At 44.0% G+C, this 16,854-nt stretch overlaps 1 protein-coding gene across 2 annotated transcripts; it reads left to right on the top strand.

The window, feature by feature from the left end:
* Positions 1-1,109: 1,109 nt before the first annotated feature.
* Positions 1,110-16,612, top strand: PLP1 (proteolipid protein 1). 2 transcript variants are annotated; one of them, XM_067722171.1, is made up of 7 exons: positions 1,110-1,273; positions 9,606-9,792; positions 10,543-10,699; positions 11,883-12,051; positions 12,483-12,556; positions 13,344-13,409; positions 14,503-16,612. In XM_067722171.1, the coding sequence occupies exons 1-7, from the start codon at positions 1,270-1,272 to the stop codon at positions 14,572-14,574; spliced, it is 729 nt and encodes a 242-aa protein (XP_067578272.1). In that variant the 5' UTR covers positions 1,110-1,269; the 3' UTR covers positions 14,575-16,612. The 2 variants fall into 2 exon arrangements, with proteins under 2 accessions (XP_067578272.1, XP_067578271.1); XM_067722170.1 differs by having other exon boundaries at positions 10,543-10,804.
* The last annotated feature ends 242 nt before the right edge of the window (positions 16,613-16,854 follow it).

Below are 16,854 nucleotides of genomic sequence, written 5' to 3'. Positions count from 1 at the left end.
GGAGCTAGGTAGACACTGGTTAAGGTTCAGTTCTTCTAGAAAACCTTCCATAGGCTAATCCCACCCAGTCCTGGGCACTCAAATACCTTCACAGTCTTTAGAAATAAATATTATTAGGGTTAGTATCTTATTCCCTTGTTTTTGCTACTTGGCTATTTTTTCTTAGTGTTTCTCTGAGGAAAGAACCATATTACTTTCCCCTTCCCTCCATCCTCACTGGCACCCATGGCTTCACCTCAACCCAGTCCCTGCCTCTCACCAGCCTGGGTTCAGCTCTCTGATGACACTATTCTCAGGGTGGGATATTGACTACCTAATTCCCAGATTGTGTTCTCGTGTCAAAGTCAATTACCTTCCATGGAAATCACCCACATCCCTAACTCTGACCTTTTCTTAAGCCTATTCTGTGAACCTGCACAACAGGTCTTGCCCCGTCCCTGGGTCTCTGTTATCCTGTCTATAAAAATGATTACAATTCTAGTTTTCTCCAGCTTGGTCAAAATCTGCTCGTGGAATCAACAGCTTGTGTTTTGTCCTCATTCAGTTGAAACTAAGAAGGATTTGGAGGAAATTATTTTAAAAGACAATTTTTCTTTTCTCTTGTGTTTCTGGAGCTGGGATGGCAGGGAAGGAACGTTTATTTTCCAAACGGTGGTGGGGAGAGTAATGGTGGATAGGGTCAAGGGCAGCTAGGAGTGAGGGGTGGGGTTGGGGCAGAGTTGGAAGGACTGGGAGGTGGCATCTAGGTTTTAGACCCTGACTGCCTCGTCAGGGCTACTACCTTCCTGGCTTCTGACACTTGTGCTGCCCCATCCCACACCAAATAGATCCAAGGATCAGTTGGAGACCTGCAGGACCTCTTTTTATTTCCACCCCCAAACCACATTTCCAGATGTCTCTGCAGCAAAGTGAAATTCCACACAGGCAAGCCTTAGGGGGGGAAAAAAAGGAAAAAAATGAGACAATTGGCAGTGAAAAGCAGAAAGAAGATGGAGGCCTTAGAGAAGGGAGTATCCCTGAGGAGGTGGGGACAAGGGGAGGAGAAGGGGAGGAGGAGAGGAGGAGGAAAGCGGGCCTGTCCCTTTAAGGGGGTTGGCTGTCAATCAGAAAGCCCTTTTCATTGCAGGAGAAGAGGACAAAGATACTCAGAGAGAAAAAGTAAAGGACCGAAGAAGGAGACTGGAGAGACCAAGATCCTTCCAGCTGAACAAAGTCAGCCGCAAAGCAGACTAGCCAGCAGGCTACAATTGGAATCAGAGTCCCAAAGACATGGGTGAGTTTCAAAAACTTTAGCATGGAAGATTCAAGCCAAAGCACAGGAATTTGCAAGAACTTTGCGGTTCGGGGTTTCTAATGGTTGAAATGAGCTGTGTTTTGGCACCTGTTTTCTTTTTAATTCCTTAGCACGCAATTAAATTAACTCCTTTGCTGTACTGAGAATGATGCTTTATTGTCAAAGAACTCCAGCAGCACGTGGAGAGTCCCACAGGTCTTTGGAGAGAGTGCCCGGCGGGCTGGATGTGGTCATGTGTCCTCCTACCCCCTCACTTCCCTCTACCTTCTCTTTTCCCCTGGTTCCCAGGCCCCCGTAATGGCCCAGTCAGCTGACATCCCTGGTTTTGCTGGAGGAAACTAATGTTGGCTGGCCCTCAGCTGTTCAAAATAATTGCTTGCTTGATACAAAATTTGGACCCTGCTGGGCATCAGAAGGAAACTGGGAGAGATGGGCTCAGGCTTGACCATGGCTGAGGAGGCCAATCTCAGGTTCAGGAAATGAAAATAAAGTCCTCAATGGCTTTACTATAGGGAATGGATATGGGTAAGGGTGTGTGTGTGTGTGTGTGTGTGTGTGTGTGTGTGTGTGTGCGTGCACATGTATGGGTGACCATATGTAGCAAATATTAAAGACTTAGCCTTCCTGAGGCCATGGCTCAGACTCTAAATCCTTGCTATGACAAGGAGGTTGATGGGACCTTAGGGCTCTTACTGACTTGGTTGAGTACTGAGGGCTTCTCTGTAGAGAAGCTATGAGGTCTGAGGTCTGGTCTCTGGTGGTGTCTACTCAGAGCAAGGTGTGCAGAGCACAAGGGTCTTTGTCCACACAGGATGCCACAGAAACATGTAGACATTTCTCATATTTGGCAAAACAAGAGCAGCAGCTTGAATACATCCTAAATGAAATGAGAATCAATTGTCCTGAGTATTCACCATCAAATGTAATACTCAGAAGGCTCCAACAACATCCACGGAGATAGGTTTTCAATTATACTAAGCTGATGTCAGACTTTAGGTTGTTTCATCCTGAAACACTGAGAGAGCTTTTTGAAGCGTGTATTCAGGCAGGATAATTAAGAGGGCAGAGAACTTGTCTAGAAGTTAACACAACCAGGTTTGAATCCCAGATCTGCCACTTATGAACTTCGTGACATTGGGTAGGTTGCTGTGAATGATCACTTCATCATCTGGAAAATGGGGATAACGATAACTGCTTTGTCTACTTTCAGGGTTATAAAAATCAAATAATAATGATGTGGGAGTCCTTTGAAAATGGGCGAGCTCTAGAACAATTGTAAATAATAATAATACCAATTATTATACAATAATGCATGTACAGGCTGACTCTTCTTTACAAAGTGTTTGGGCTTTCTTTGTATGTACTCTGTGCACTTGGGTAAGAATCATTTGTCCAATTGAGTGTGGCCAGGTGAGAAGTGAATGTTGGAGGAACTCAATTCCTGCCCTAGGTAACATCAAGAACCCTACCTAATGTCAAGGCAGCTGATTGGGTAGCTTGTGAATTAAAAAAAGGAGAGGGACTAAAGAAGGATGCTGAATATTACTTCCTTAGAGGATGAAAGCCCTGAGGAAAAGGCAGGAACAAATAAGGTGACCATAGGGATAGTTTCCTGTTATGGAGGCTGGATGATTTCCTTCAGGGGAGATTACCATAGTGAGGGCACAGTAGAGGTTGTGTATTGGATCCCAGATCCTGGGGGTGGGCCATACTTGGGCCAGGTGCACATGATGGAGTAGCCATTGAGTTCTCAGTTATTCAATGACAAAGTATCTCAAGTACTTTGTAAATAATAGACCATCTCCAGCAAGGTACTGAACTGCTACTACTTCTGACATGGAGTGTTTGCTGTTTAACTATTATAGTAGACAAATTATATCGTGGAATCTGGGATTGGAAGGAATTTAAGAAGCTGCCTGAGCTTATTCTCAATGCAGGATTCCCTTCTACAACAGCCAATTAAACATTCCTACAGCTTCTTCTTAATCACCCCCAGGAACAGGGAGCTCACTACCTCAACCATACAGAATCCAGTAGGATTGGAAGTGAAGAGGAACAGGGAATTCAGTAGTGTCCACACAAAAGGTTCACGGGGGAAATGATAATTCATTAAAACTTGTCCTGACTTGGGAGAGGGATGTTCCAAATGAGTCTTTGGGATAACAATGGAACCGGAAAAGAGCCAAAGAGCAGTAGCTGATTATTCTCTGCTTAGTAACATAATGCCATTACTGAACAGCAAAACATTGGCTCCTGCAAAGCCTGATGTCTGAGAACAGTGGCTGTTACCCCGGTAACCAGACTATGATGCTTCCCTCCAAAGGTGGCTGTTTGCCGAGCAGAGTAGTTTTGGCTGGCTCAGAGTAAGTGAATGTAGCCTAGGCAAAAAGTGTGGAGGCAGAGCAGGGGTCCAGTTTTTTACAAAATGCCTGAAGACTATCTGAATCCCATCACGATGGCAAGAATGCTGCAAGAATGCCAGGAGCTAAAAAGAAAGCAGATTCAAACCAGCACATTCACTTACCTTTCCCAGAGACACTGACCAAAATGATCATAGGTAGCCTTCCCCACCCCACTCCTCACCTTGGCCCTGCAGAGCCAGAAGCGCTCTTGGAGAGCCAGGCAGATTGAAAGGTCTGCTCTGCTTCAAGGACCTTTTGCTCTGGCTCTGTGCTAGGAAATCCAACAATTTACTCAATAGCCTGACAACTAGAACTATGCTCTCAAATCTCTCTGAGTAGTAACAAGGCCCAAGAAACCCCTGGGAAATGGGTGGGAGGGGAAATATAGTCTCCAAACCTATGAAGGCAGAACCCCAGCCAGTGGAATCTTTTTCCCTTGTTACCTTTTTGTGTATTAACTTAAATCCTTGAAAACCATCCCCAGGATTCCTGGTGCTGAAAGAAATCAACAGTAGAAATGCCCTCCTTGCCCACAGAACTTCAGGTCAAGAGAACATCAAGTCAGGGCAATGACCTGATCAGGAAGGGTCACAGCAGCCATGGGAAGTGAACAGAGTAGCTTTCCCTTCCTTTCCCACTGTCAGGGCCTGCCCAGTGTCAAACTCACAGCAAAAGCTCAGCAAGTACTGATTGATTAATTCCTCCTTGGTTATTTTAAAATGGTCCTAAAGGTGATCGTTCAGTTCTGCACTGGCCTCTCAGCTTTCTGCCAGACAGGGCTCTGGAAAGGAGTCAGTGACATCCCGAGGAAGAGAACAAGGTTCCCTAGATCAGCTTCACACTGCAACCAAGGGGAGAAGAGGAAATGGTGGGAGACTAACCTAAGGAATAAGGTATGAAAACTGTTGTCTCTCAGCTTAGTGCCAGGCGCTTCTCTTTAACCTTTCCAGAAGTGGGCAAGGCAAAGACAATGTGTCAGAGATAGAGTTTAACAATCCAGCCTCTACCCCAGTCTCCCAATGTTTGGGTATAAATTGGCATACATGTGTGCACATGTGTATCCATGCATGCGTGCCTGTATGTGTGTGTTTGGGGAGGAGTAGGGAACATAGGAAACAAGGTGGTCCAGATGCTGTTGCCATGGCAATAATAATACCTGTTCAAAGAGGAGCCTGAGATTCCTTTTATGTTTAACTCTGCATGACTTGACTATCTAGCAAGCTTGGATTCCCATGCCTCAGGGGCTACATAGCCCCTTTCCAGCGCTTGAATGTGGTATAAGTGCTGATTTCATGTAGGAAAGACAAGATTATAGGCAGGGCTTTGTCTGGTCAGGATAAGGCCAGAAGCAAAAGTCTTTGTCTCTGGCACCTCCTGTTGATTGTTCTTTTACTCCTAGAACCTACCCACTCATCCCCATCCATCCCCAGTACCAGTCACGGCTGCTCTAGCATCTTGGTCCTGTCAACTGTGATAGGTCCTGATCAAGGGAGCCTCTGTTCATGGGGTGAGGTTAAGGGGTGGGTTCTGGGAGGAGGGTAAGACTTTAGCTCAGATTAGAGACTTAGGGAGATGGGGCCAGTTTTTCACTCAATGAGCCTGCCTGTTGTTTAGCTCTATTGTATAGGGTTCTTCTATCTCTCCCTTTGTCAGCTGGATTCAAGGGACAGGCTGGGAATTGTGCAAGGCACAATTGGTCTCTTTCTACCATCCCTTTCCATGAAAGCCCTTCCTTTCCTCCCTTTGATGGGTTCCCAGATTCACACTAAATTTCCATCACGGAGCTTGTCCTTGAGGCGTTCCCAGGGCATGGGAAAGGAGGGAGGGCTTGGGAGCTTTTGGCTCCTGCTTAAAGAGACAGCATCAGGATCAATCCAGTCCCTTGGATAGACGAATCTGGATGAGTCACAGCAGTCCCGTTGATCCTTTTCAGACTCCTGTGAAGAGCATTAATGAGAAGGGCTTGAAGTTCTATCACAGATTGATTAGACTAGTTTGGGGAGTTCGCAGATATATCTAGCCAACACTGAATATCTCCCCTTTGCTTACATTTTGCCCACAGGACTTGGTTATACACATTTTAACACTAGATTATAGGCAGCTTTGGTTTTTGATTCACAGACATGTTTGTTTTCCCCAATAAGACTGAAAGGTCTTTGAAGAAAGGGACTGGGCCTTATAATTCCCTTTTGTTTCCCATAGTGTCTAGGTTACTGCTAATTTGCTTAATAATTGTACTGAATCCAATGAACAGAAATGAAAGGAAAACACCGGGGAAGGTTATTATTTTTCTTTATCACCTCTCAACAAAGTCAGGTGGTTTAATCCAATTCTGTTGCATTGGGTAATATTGTTGCTATATAGTTCTTTTATGCCAACTCCACCATGTTGCAGTCTATACTTAGCCTGGAAATGTGAGAATGTCCTTGCAAGAGCCAAGGAACTTCTTCAGAATCCCTCACAGCCTTCCTGAATCAAACCGATATCTTTTCAACCGTGAAGTCTTCTGAAATGGAGACCCTCTGGCTTTAGGTTCACACATTCCCAAATCAAAGGGAACCCAATGGACCTTTCTCAGAATGTTCTGATTGTCAACTACTTTGATGACACAATTTCTTGCATGTTCTAAGTTTTTCCCAGTTGGAATCCAAAATTTGATTTTTTGCTTGGACTGACTGACTGAGATCCCTCACTTCTGCTGAACTTAAATGCCCCCAGAACAAACATTTCATTTCAATGTGAAGAGGTGGACACCTGATGCTTATGCTGATATTGTTGAACTGTTTATAGCTGAAGAGTGATAGATTTATCCAGGGCCATTTATTTCCAACTCCATGTTAGAGACTCATTAAAGCCTATGTCCTTTTGTACCTTGCTTCGAGTGGCAGTGGAGCAGAAAAGGGGGCGCTAAGTTATTTGAGCGCTAAGAAAATGGAGGAAAAGTGGAAGTAAGAAGAAAGAATATCAGTTGATGATTCAGAGTTGCTCTCATGGCTTAGCCCTTTATCACCCAGTAAGAACACTATATGTGATACTCTCTGGTTATTTGGATGATGCTTGAGGGATCAGATAGACTAAAGTGGCTTTTTTCCTCATCTTTACAACCGTGGAGGGGGCATCAGCTAAAACTTAGAGAGGAATTCTCTGTTTGGTTAGCAAGAGTTCAAGTTTCTCCATCCCTGCTCACACCTGCACCACCATTTTAGCCCTTTCCAGGGTGAGAAAGCTGGGGTGAGTGAGTGGGCACAAGACGGTCACTTGCTACGGACGATGACTCTCCTTACTCTGGGCTAAACAAACAGTTCTTCCATTGTTCCCTGGGTCTGATCCCCTCCCCACCCCCAGGCCTGCAGGCCTCTGCAGAATACCAATGAGGCTCCTGAGATCTCAGGGAAAAACAAGGCTTCTTTGTCCAGGGGAGCTATGGAGGGCTCTGTCCAAGCCTTGACCCTGTGCTGGGGAGAGAGGGAACAGTGGGGTCACTGACCTTCCCTTCCCCCACCCCCAGGCTTCAGAGACCTTCTTTACTAGAAGATTCTAAGAGTTTGGGGGTGGAGAAGAGTTGGATAGGCCGAGAAGGAAAATGGCAGCACTGTTTATTTCCAAGCTCCTTTTCTTGACTTACAGGATGCATCTAGTATCTTAACCTGTTGAGAAAGAGGAAGATCAGTTTCTGAATGTTTCCTGAGGACAATGAGCAATTTAAACTGCTATGGTTTTCTCTCTGGTATATACATGTGTTTATGTGAACATTTGCATTCATGCATGTGCCCCCGCCCTGGCACGTGTGTGCGCACGCGCACACCCCCCGTGGGCCAGCTCTAATGAAGCACTGCTTCCCACAGAGGCCAAGTTTTTTGACAGCAGTGCTTCAGTTCTTAGAAAAGGGAGGAAATTCAGTTCTGCTGCAAATGTTAGCTACTTATTTTGCTTGGCTTGGGCTTCCGAGTCTTGTCTCTGGTGTGACATACAAGAATCTTTGAGGAAGTGGCTCTTTGAGTACAAAGGAAGGGCTGTCATTTTAGGGGACAGTGGGTAAGAGGACTCACTCATTCTGTGGCTCTGAGAACAGAGATAAGTAAATGTCTCTGCCTCAACTTTCTCACGATAGAGATAATTTGGTCCTTCAAAATCTGTTCACATGGATGCAGTTCAGCCAGGCAAATCACCAGATGGTCAAGCACTCAGGTCTAAAAAGAAACTGTACTATTATTAAGAGGTTCAGGCAAAGGACTCCCCCGGTCCCTGGTACCCTGGAATAGACAAGCGAGCTTTGGATAAAATCCAAACCTAAAAATTAATACAATTTATTTGATTTGTGTAAGGAGTTCCAACATGCTTTTCCAAAATAGCAGCTTCTCAGCACATTTGCTGATTATTTGTGTGTATGTGTGTGTGTGTACACATATTTTATATACACACATATTTTATATATGTGTATACTACATATATACACAAAAATACAAAAATAATTCATATGCCATATCTATATGATATGTGGATAGATAACATCTGTGTATATATAACATTTTTTATACATATTTTATATATGTGTATACTACATATATACACAAAAATAATTCATATGCCATATCTATATGATATGTGGATAGATAAAATCAGTGTATATATAACATTTTTCTGAAGAGTTTAACACTTTCATTTCTTCCACCTTTTGGGGATCTGGCTGAGAGGCCAGAGGGAGCCATCCTTTTCCCATCTAGTCGGTCATCTACTGGATATTTTTTAAGTTTCACTCCATGTGACATCTTAGAGCTCAGGGCTAGTACTTAGGGGCACCGCTGCTCTCAGAGCCTGTGACTTGCGTGCCTTTCCTGCTTCTCAGCAACACTGGCTTGAGGCCTGAGGTACCAGGTCTGGGGAATCTCAGGGACTCTTAGCACTTTAAGACACCTGTGTTCCCAGGCCCTGGTGTGTTTTGCCATTCCAGAAAGACGTTTCATGCTTTGTTGACTTTGTATAAAGTCTCTTTGTAGCTGTTTTGACAGAACTCCAGGGTAGGACTGAGGGTGGGGACATTGGCCAAACTGTAGTATTGGGGGACAAATCAGCCATGCAAAGTGTCCAAAAATCATTCAGCCTGCATTGTTTATTACTGAGAATAATAGTAATCCTCCCATTACCATTTCCCATCCTCTGCCAGTTCCCTCCTTTCCTTTGGACTGCTCTCCACACATCCAGACTAAGAAGAATCAAGCATTCCATGCAGCAAATACACACAACGTTCAGGAATACCCAGGAACATGGAATTTCCAAAGTTTCTCCACCCGGAATGCTGTTTAAGGCTCAAATGTTGTCTGACAATATCAATATCTCTGGCCTACACTCACCCCTTCCTGGAATTCTAAGGGCATTTACTCTTTATAACCATTTACTTGGCTGCCTGGAATTGTTAGTTGAAAATATTAGGTCTACCTAGCTCATTCTCCTCAGTAGACAAACAAGTCCCCTGTGGCAGAGTCTATGTCTTTACGCCTTCACACTCCACATAATACCTAGCACAATGCTGGGTACATAGTAAGTACTCCATAAGAGTTGATAAATGATGAAAACAAATCAGAATGAGAAGAAAGGAGGGAATGATTGCATCATCTCTCTAGCCGGCTACCTGAATACCGATTGTTCAAAAACCCACTTACATTCTGGGGATTAAAGGTAAGGATTTATCTTCAAGAATGGAACAAAGTATAGTTTTGGGGGGTCAATCTCACATTCTAAAAGTCTAAGGTTCTGGACTCTCCTGCTTTTGGCCTCTGGGGTGACACCCCCCCCCCACACCCCCTACCATCCGTGCATGTGAGCACAGGGCCTGGCTGGGCTGGTGGAGAGTGATGAGTGATGAGCTATGTATTGCCCATCCCTGACTGTTTACCCTCTTTTGTCCTCAGGCTTGTTAGAGTGCTGTGCGAGATGTCTCGTAGGGGCCCCCTTTGCTTCCCTGGTGGCCACTGGATTGTGTTTCTTTGGGGTGGCACTGTTCTGTGGCTGTGGACATGAAGCACTCACTGGCACAGAAAAGCTAATTGAGACCTATTTCTCCAAAAACTACCAGGACTATGAATATCTCATCAATGTGTAAGTACCTACTGTCCCCCACGAACCCTGTCTATCTTTGAGATACAGAACTCATCAGTACCTTAGTGACTAGTAGGGGATTGGTGTGGGGACAGACAGGATTCCTGGATCTTCCTTCTGTGTGCAGGTTCTACCTGTGCCACATCTGAAGCCCTAAATGAAGGGAGAGTGCCACATTCAGAGGGGGAGTTCTGCCTGCCTGCCAGCCCACTCCTAACCACACCCACCCCACCCTTGCTTTGTCCCACATGTTTTAATTTCTGCTAAGTAGGGTTAACATGGACAGAGTTGGAGCCTCTGAAGTGGTCCATATAAAGAACTCGGGGGAGGCACGACTAGACAGGGTGGGGCTGCTTCTCTTGGTTTACCACACCAGTTGAGTCCGCTCAGGCACAGTACTAAGCCTCTCCTGTTCCTAGGGCAAGTTAGACTCCTCTTCTTTCATCCCTCTTCCTTCTTGCCTAGCTCCTCTCTACTCTCTCCTCTGAGGGAGCATCTCTGAAGGGTCAGGTCAAGGAGAGTAGTGCCCCGGTTCTTCAGGTTACAGGGTAAACCAGGTGTTGGGAGGAGCATCTTCTTTTACTTCAATGAAGATAAGGTAGAAGCACAGAGGAAGAACCTAGTGATCCCTCTAAAGAATCCCTAGCCTTGTTTAGGTGCCCACTCAAGGGTCCAACTAACTTATGCAGCAAGGGAACTGGGTCCTCAATTCATTAGATTTTCTGGCTTTTTGTCTGTCTGTTAATGTAGGATCCATGCTTTCCAGTATGTCATCTATGGAACTGCCTCTTTCTTCTTCCTTTATGGGGCCCTCCTGCTGGCTGAGGGCTTCTACACCACCGGCGCAGTCAGGCAGATCTTTGGCGACTACAAGACCACCATCTGCGGCAAGGGCCTGAGTGCAACGGTAACAGGGGGCCAGAAGGGGAGGGGTTCCAGAGGCCAACATCAAGCTCATTCTTTGGAGCGGGTGTGTCATTGTTTGGGAAAATGGCTAGGACATCCCGACAAGGTGATCATCCTCAGGATTTTGTGGCAATAACAGGGGGTGGGGGACAACTGGGCGTGAGTCTGTGGCCACACCCCCACCCAAGGCTGGGTCCTCTTTAGGGGCCTGGCTTTTGAGTGAGGACGTGATGGCTGCAGCCAAATGAGAAGGTCAGGAAGAACGTGGTGCCCAGCTGGCTTAGCCTCACTTTTTAAAAGTTCCCTAGAAAATTTCATCTCAAAAGGAAAAGCATGAGTTTCGTGGGATGCTTTGTTCAATCAGACCATTTCTAAGCCATCTGTTGGTACCCCTTTACTCCCCTCCTAGCTGGGACCACAACAAGAGTAGATCTGACTGCCCAAGAGTTTAAAATGCTACTCGTGGGATTGAGATGTAGGTAGGTACCTGATCTGAGAGGGAGGGTGGATCATAGAAATTAAGTAATTGACTCCAAGATGGAATCCATAATATTCTGGGATCCTACATTGTTGGAGGCCCCAGAGGGGGCTAGTGTAGATCTGCATATTTAATACTTTATCTTTGTTAGAGGGCTATCCATGCTTCCAGTGAGGTATACATTGGTTTCCAGCCTCTAGAGTTAAAGATCCTTTGGGGGATGAACATCTGTGGGTTGTGGTGATGTCTTTTGTGGCTAGCAGTTGGCTTAGAAAGGTTTTGGGATCGGAAATTTAAATCTCTTATTGGCTTTGTTCAATAACTAGGGATCCAAAGTCCTTTGACAAAGAACATTTTCTAAGCTCAGCCTAAGGCATTTAAATGGCACGACTTTCTTTCAAGATCTCTTTTGATTTCTTCACACCTTATCTGCCCAAACAATCTCCTGAAGCCTCTCTAACCCAGGGGTCCTCCTCACTCCAACCCCCACCCATTCCCCCCACCCTCTGTCATATTTGGGGCCAGTTCTCTAGTAGATACTGCCAATGACATTTGGTAGAGGTGCCCTGCTTACTAATTTCATTTGGTGGAAATCCCTGGAACCTGGTTTCATGTCTGGTACATGCCATTCCAGGATCTCCTTGTTTATATTTCAATGTCTGCAGGCTGATGTTGATTTCTAACCACCCCATGTCAATTGTTTTAGTTTGTGGGCATCACCTATGCCCTGACCATTGTGTGGCTCCTGGTGTTTGCCTGCTCTGCTGTGCCTGTGTACATTTACTTCAACACTTGGACCACTTGCCAGTCTATTGCCACCCCCAGCAAGACCTCTGCCAGTATAGGCAGTCTCTGTGCTGATGCCAGAATGTATGGTGAGTTAAGGTGGCTTGGCTCCCCTACCCCCTATCGAAGCACTATATATTTGGTTCTTAGGGTAAGGAAGGTGGTAATTATGGGGAAAAATAAAAATATGGATGCTTGGATCTAGTTTGTTAATCCTTCTCATTGAAACTGGAGAGGTTTCTTCCCTGAGAAGGGAACTTCTTGGAGGTGGTGGGAGTTTTCTTGGCTCTTTGCACTGCTCTACCCCAGTTGACTGCTGTCCCCAACCCAGAAGCAGCACATTTCAATAACAAACAAAAAAATTTGCAACTGTTTTTTTGGGTAAATCTTTAGAAAAGAAGATCCTGATTGTCAGTAGGACCCAACTTTTCAGCCAGGATGATTAAAGATGGAAGAAGTGCTCCATATAGCCCCATAACTCTGTGAAGCTTACCTTGGTTGATATTTGTGTCTTATGTAGGTGTTCTCCCATGGAATGCCTTCCCTGGCAAGGTGTGTGGCTCCAACCTTCTGTCCATCTGCAAAACAGCTGAGGTGAGTGGGGCATTGGGTTATTTTACAGTGGAATGGCTAGTAACATAAAATTTCTACCCAACTTTGATTTTAAGGACCACAATTTCTTTTTGCTGGATTTTGAGTTAGCAAATTGCCTTCTATAAAATATTGCCTGAGCCAATGAGCATACATGGTAAAATATCTATTTTCCTTAAAGCTGCAGAGAAAGCCTTCCATTCTAAGACTTCCTCCCTTAAAAGAGAAATTTTTAGCTCTAGGTAAAGGTAGAGCTTAATGGCAAAATCCCCCAAGTGAAAATTTTCATTCTTTTACTTAAAAACCTTATCAAGAGAATGGGTTGTGCCCAGACATATGTAGGTTTTATAAAACACATTTAGTTTGGAACTTCTCAATCTCATTTAAAAAGAAAGTACATTTGAAAAAGGAAACACTGTATTGAGAATGGATATTATACACAAAGGAGGCAGGGGAATAAAAGTAAATCCTGAGGAAGAAGGCAGTAAACTATTTCTTTGAAAGCAAAATGTTTTGGGATTCTGGGCACAACCCAGGGGAATCAGTTGATTATTTGGGAAGACCATACTATTTTATGAGTATTCTGTGTTCTGGGTGCTATGGGGTCAGGTGCCATGGTGTACATTGAAGAATGGGAGGCCTACACTCACGGATGTAACAACTTAGTTAGAGATGCCAAATTAACACACAGAAAGATATCGACACATTCAGAAAGTTGCACTCATGATCTGCAGCAGAGCCTATTTCAGCTGTTGCAAGACCCAGTTCTCCCTTTTGCATTTTCTTACAGTTCCAAATGACCTTCCACCTGTTTATTGCTGCATTTGTGGGGGCCGCAGCAACACTGGTTTCCCTGGTGAGTTGTCTTTTAATGATCTTGGAAAATAAGTGGTCCTGGGATAGCTTGGGTACAGCTCTGCTGAAAGGTAAAAAGAGGTAGATTCCTTCTAACCTTGAAGTGCTGGAGAAAAGCTGCTGGGCAGAGACAGCAGAGTGTAGAGACTGTGGCCTTCTACTTTGGGTTGGCAAGGCAGAAAATTTTCAGAAATGAGATAAGAACAAGCAAAGTGGTGTGAGGAAGAGGAAAGAGATTCGTGGTCAAGAATAATAAGATAGAGCATTTACAGAGCATGTAACATTGCCAGGTGCTTTGCAGTCAGAAATTATAGTTAATTCTCAACACATTCCGGTCAGATCAGTGACAAGAACACTGAAACCTTACTAAACATGATTCTTGGTAGCCTGGAATTCTATATACTGTAAATAGGAATCATCTTGGATGCTCTCCAAGGGATTTAGTTACTCTCCTGAAAATACTGGAAGGATCTCTTAACATTATTAGAATTGTTATTATGGATGGTGTTTCGGCTCAGTGTCAATGTAGTGCATTCATTGTTCAGATTAAGAACCCGGGGTACTGAAGGGTGAAGCAATTTATCTCCAGTCACTGAATAAGTGGTGATCAACCAAGGATCAGCTTGCAGCACTCCTGGCCCCCACCGCTGAGGCTTTTCTACGGAGTCGAGTTGTTCCTCATCTTGTGAAATAAATGGATGCATTAAGCAGGGGAAGGCTGTGCTGCACGGTGTGGCTATGCGTCTACAGCAAGCACCCTATGAATCCAGGTCGCTCAGACACGTAAGATATGATGGCAGAGCCCAGTTAGTGTTCACTTTCCTGAGGAAAACTCAGTGCTGGGCTGAGCAGAGGTGTGGAAAAATTCCTTGTCGAGTTGATTCTCTGGGCCTGGGCCATTGGAAGGAAATGTCTCAGAGAGGACTTCTAGTGAAGTTTACAGGGCAAAAGCCTGGATGTGCTGCTTTTTGCAGAACAGGAGTTTTTTTCTTTATTTAACTATGATTTTATTTCTACCCTTCCTCGTTCCCAAAAGGAGTGGAGGAGGGAGCCTTTTCTACTCTCACTCATATTCTCTCTTCTCTTACCTACAGCTCACCTTCATGATTGCTGCCACTTACAACTTTGCCGTCCTGAAACTCATGGGCCGAGGCACCAAGTTCTGATATCCTGTAGAAATTTTCCTTTCTCTAAATAGCGAGGCTCTAACCACACAGCCTACAATGCTGCGTCTCCCATGTTAACTCTTTGCCTTTGCCATTGACTGGCCCTCTTCTTACTTGACGAGTGTAACAAGAAAGGAGAGTCTCGTGGTGATTAATGTCTCTCCGTGGACTCTCCCCTCTTACGTACCTCTTTTAGTCATTTTGCTTCATAGCTGGTTCCTGCTAGAAATGGGAAATGGTTAAGATGGTGACTCCCCAACTGCAAGTCACAAAGAAATGGAGGCTCAATTCAATTTTCAAGCATCTCCTGAGGACCAGGAAGTGTTTTCTTCTCAAAGGGCACTTCCACTGATGGAAACAAAGTGGAAAGAAAGATGCTCAGGTAGAGAAAAGGGATGTACCTGGCCCCCTTGCCATTTTGGGGGCCAAATATATCCTCGTTGGTGTACAAAACTGAGAACTCATTCCTGTCTCCCTATTACCATTGAAGATAGAAGAAAAAAGAATGCCAGCAAAACAATAAGAGCATTTGCCCAAATCTACCTATTGCAGCTGGGAGAAGGGGGTCAAAGCAAGGATCTTTCACCCATAGAAAGAGAGCACTGACCCCGATGGCAATGGACTATTTAAGCCCTAACTCAGCCAACCTTACTTATAGCATAGGGGAGCGTAGTGTCTGTGGAGACAAAGGGGGCACCTGGCCTTATACCTCGTTAGAGAAGAGAAACAAGGTGTTGTCAGCATTTTCTCACTCCCTTCTCCTTGATAACAGCTACCATGACAACCCTGTGGTTTCCAAGGAGCTGAGGATAGAGAGAAACTAGCTCATACGAAAAAAGACTGGCCTAAGGAGCAGCAGTTGCTAGAGGCTAACGGTGTAAACTGAGCCAGCCCTCTGGTAGACACAGGATAGATAACTCTTTGGATAGCATGTCTTCTTTCTGTTAATTAGTTGTGTACTTTGGCCTCTGTCATATCTTCACAATGGTGCTCTTTTCATGGGGTATTATCCATTCAGTCATAGCAGGTGATTTGAAGATCTTGATTTGTTTCAGAATGATGCACATTTCACATTTTTCAGTTTGTCTATCGCTTGTTTGGGGTTGTACCAGAAAGGTCTGGAGAACGATTCTTTGGTTATGATTCTTTAACAAATGAAAATTGGACATTAAAAAATGCAAATGATGTGTAAAATTGGCTAGTTATTGCATCTCTTGGGATTTTAGACCAATTATTCCGTCCTTTGCAGAAACAGATTTGGTGAATTTGAACCTCAGTTTGAATAACCTATTTGATCATTCTTTCTAGCTGGCGGGAGATGATTTGATTTAGCCATGTTACCTTGGTGTATTAAAGAGTTAGGTTTAACATACAGGTTATTCTCTCCTGGTGCAGATCATATATCTGAATGCACCAGCCATCAGCTATTCAGTTGGTAAGCTTCCATGGAAAAGGAAAAGTGGAAAGAGTTTGAAATTCGAATAGCTCCCAGGTTTCAGTCTTCCCTTTCTGTGTTTGGGTTTTAACTTTGGGTTAAAAAATAAAAAGTTGATTTGTCTTTATTAAGGGAAAGATTTTATGGGTATGGCTGTATGTGGCTCTGTTGCTGTAAAGAGTCGTTTTGTTTTCTCCCCCAAAGTGGTTTCAACAACGTTTAAGGAGATGTAAGGTCTACAAAAAGACACTTGATATTTGCTTTCAGAACAGTATACAAGACAAGCTTCCAGGCTGCATAGAGGGAGCAGATGGAAAAGGTTCTGTAAGAAACCAATCAAGATCAAGGAAAGTGAAGTAATCCCTACCTTGTGTTTTGTTTTGATTTAATAACATAACAAATAACCAACCCTTCCCTGAAAACCTCCCATGCATACATACACACATATACACACATGAAGAGAGTTAATCAACTGAAAGTGTTTCCTTCATTTCTGATATAGAATTCCATTTTTAACACACATAAAGGATAAACTTTTAGAAACTTATCTTACAAAATGTATTTTATAAAATTAAAGAAAATAAAATTAAGAATGTTCTCAAACACTGTGGCTTTTGATTGAATTGTTCTATTTAACCCTACAATAGCAACTCAAAATAATTGTACTTTTATTGTGCTTTGTTTAAGGAGCTTATTTATTTTTCAGGTCATACAAGTCATTCCCACAACAATTTTCTGAAATAAAGAGTAGATAAATCACTTCTATTTTTATAGCTGGAGGCACTAAGAAATAGAGGCAAATAAAGTACCCAAAGGAATCCAATAATCCAATAAATACGTATCTG

The sequence above is a fragment of the Pseudorca crassidens genome, chromosome X, assembly GCF_039906515.1.
Source record: "Pseudorca crassidens isolate mPseCra1 chromosome X, mPseCra1.hap1, whole genome shotgun sequence".
Classification (NCBI taxonomy): domain Eukaryota; kingdom Metazoa; phylum Chordata; class Mammalia; order Artiodactyla; family Delphinidae; genus Pseudorca; species Pseudorca crassidens.
This window is presented reverse-complemented; position numbering and strand designations above follow the sequence as displayed.

Bases quoted from the DNA above. Each gene is read 5' to 3' on its own strand.
- PLP1 (XM_067722170.1), top strand. The intron at 10,805-11,882 runs GTGATCATCCTC...CAATTGTTTTAG, and splicing joins GGCTAGGACATCCCGACAAG to TTTGTGGGCATCACCTATGC. The intron at 13,410-14,502 runs GTGAGTTGTCTT...TCTTACCTACAG, and splicing joins CAGCAACACTGGTTTCCCTG to CTCACCTTCATGATTGCTGC.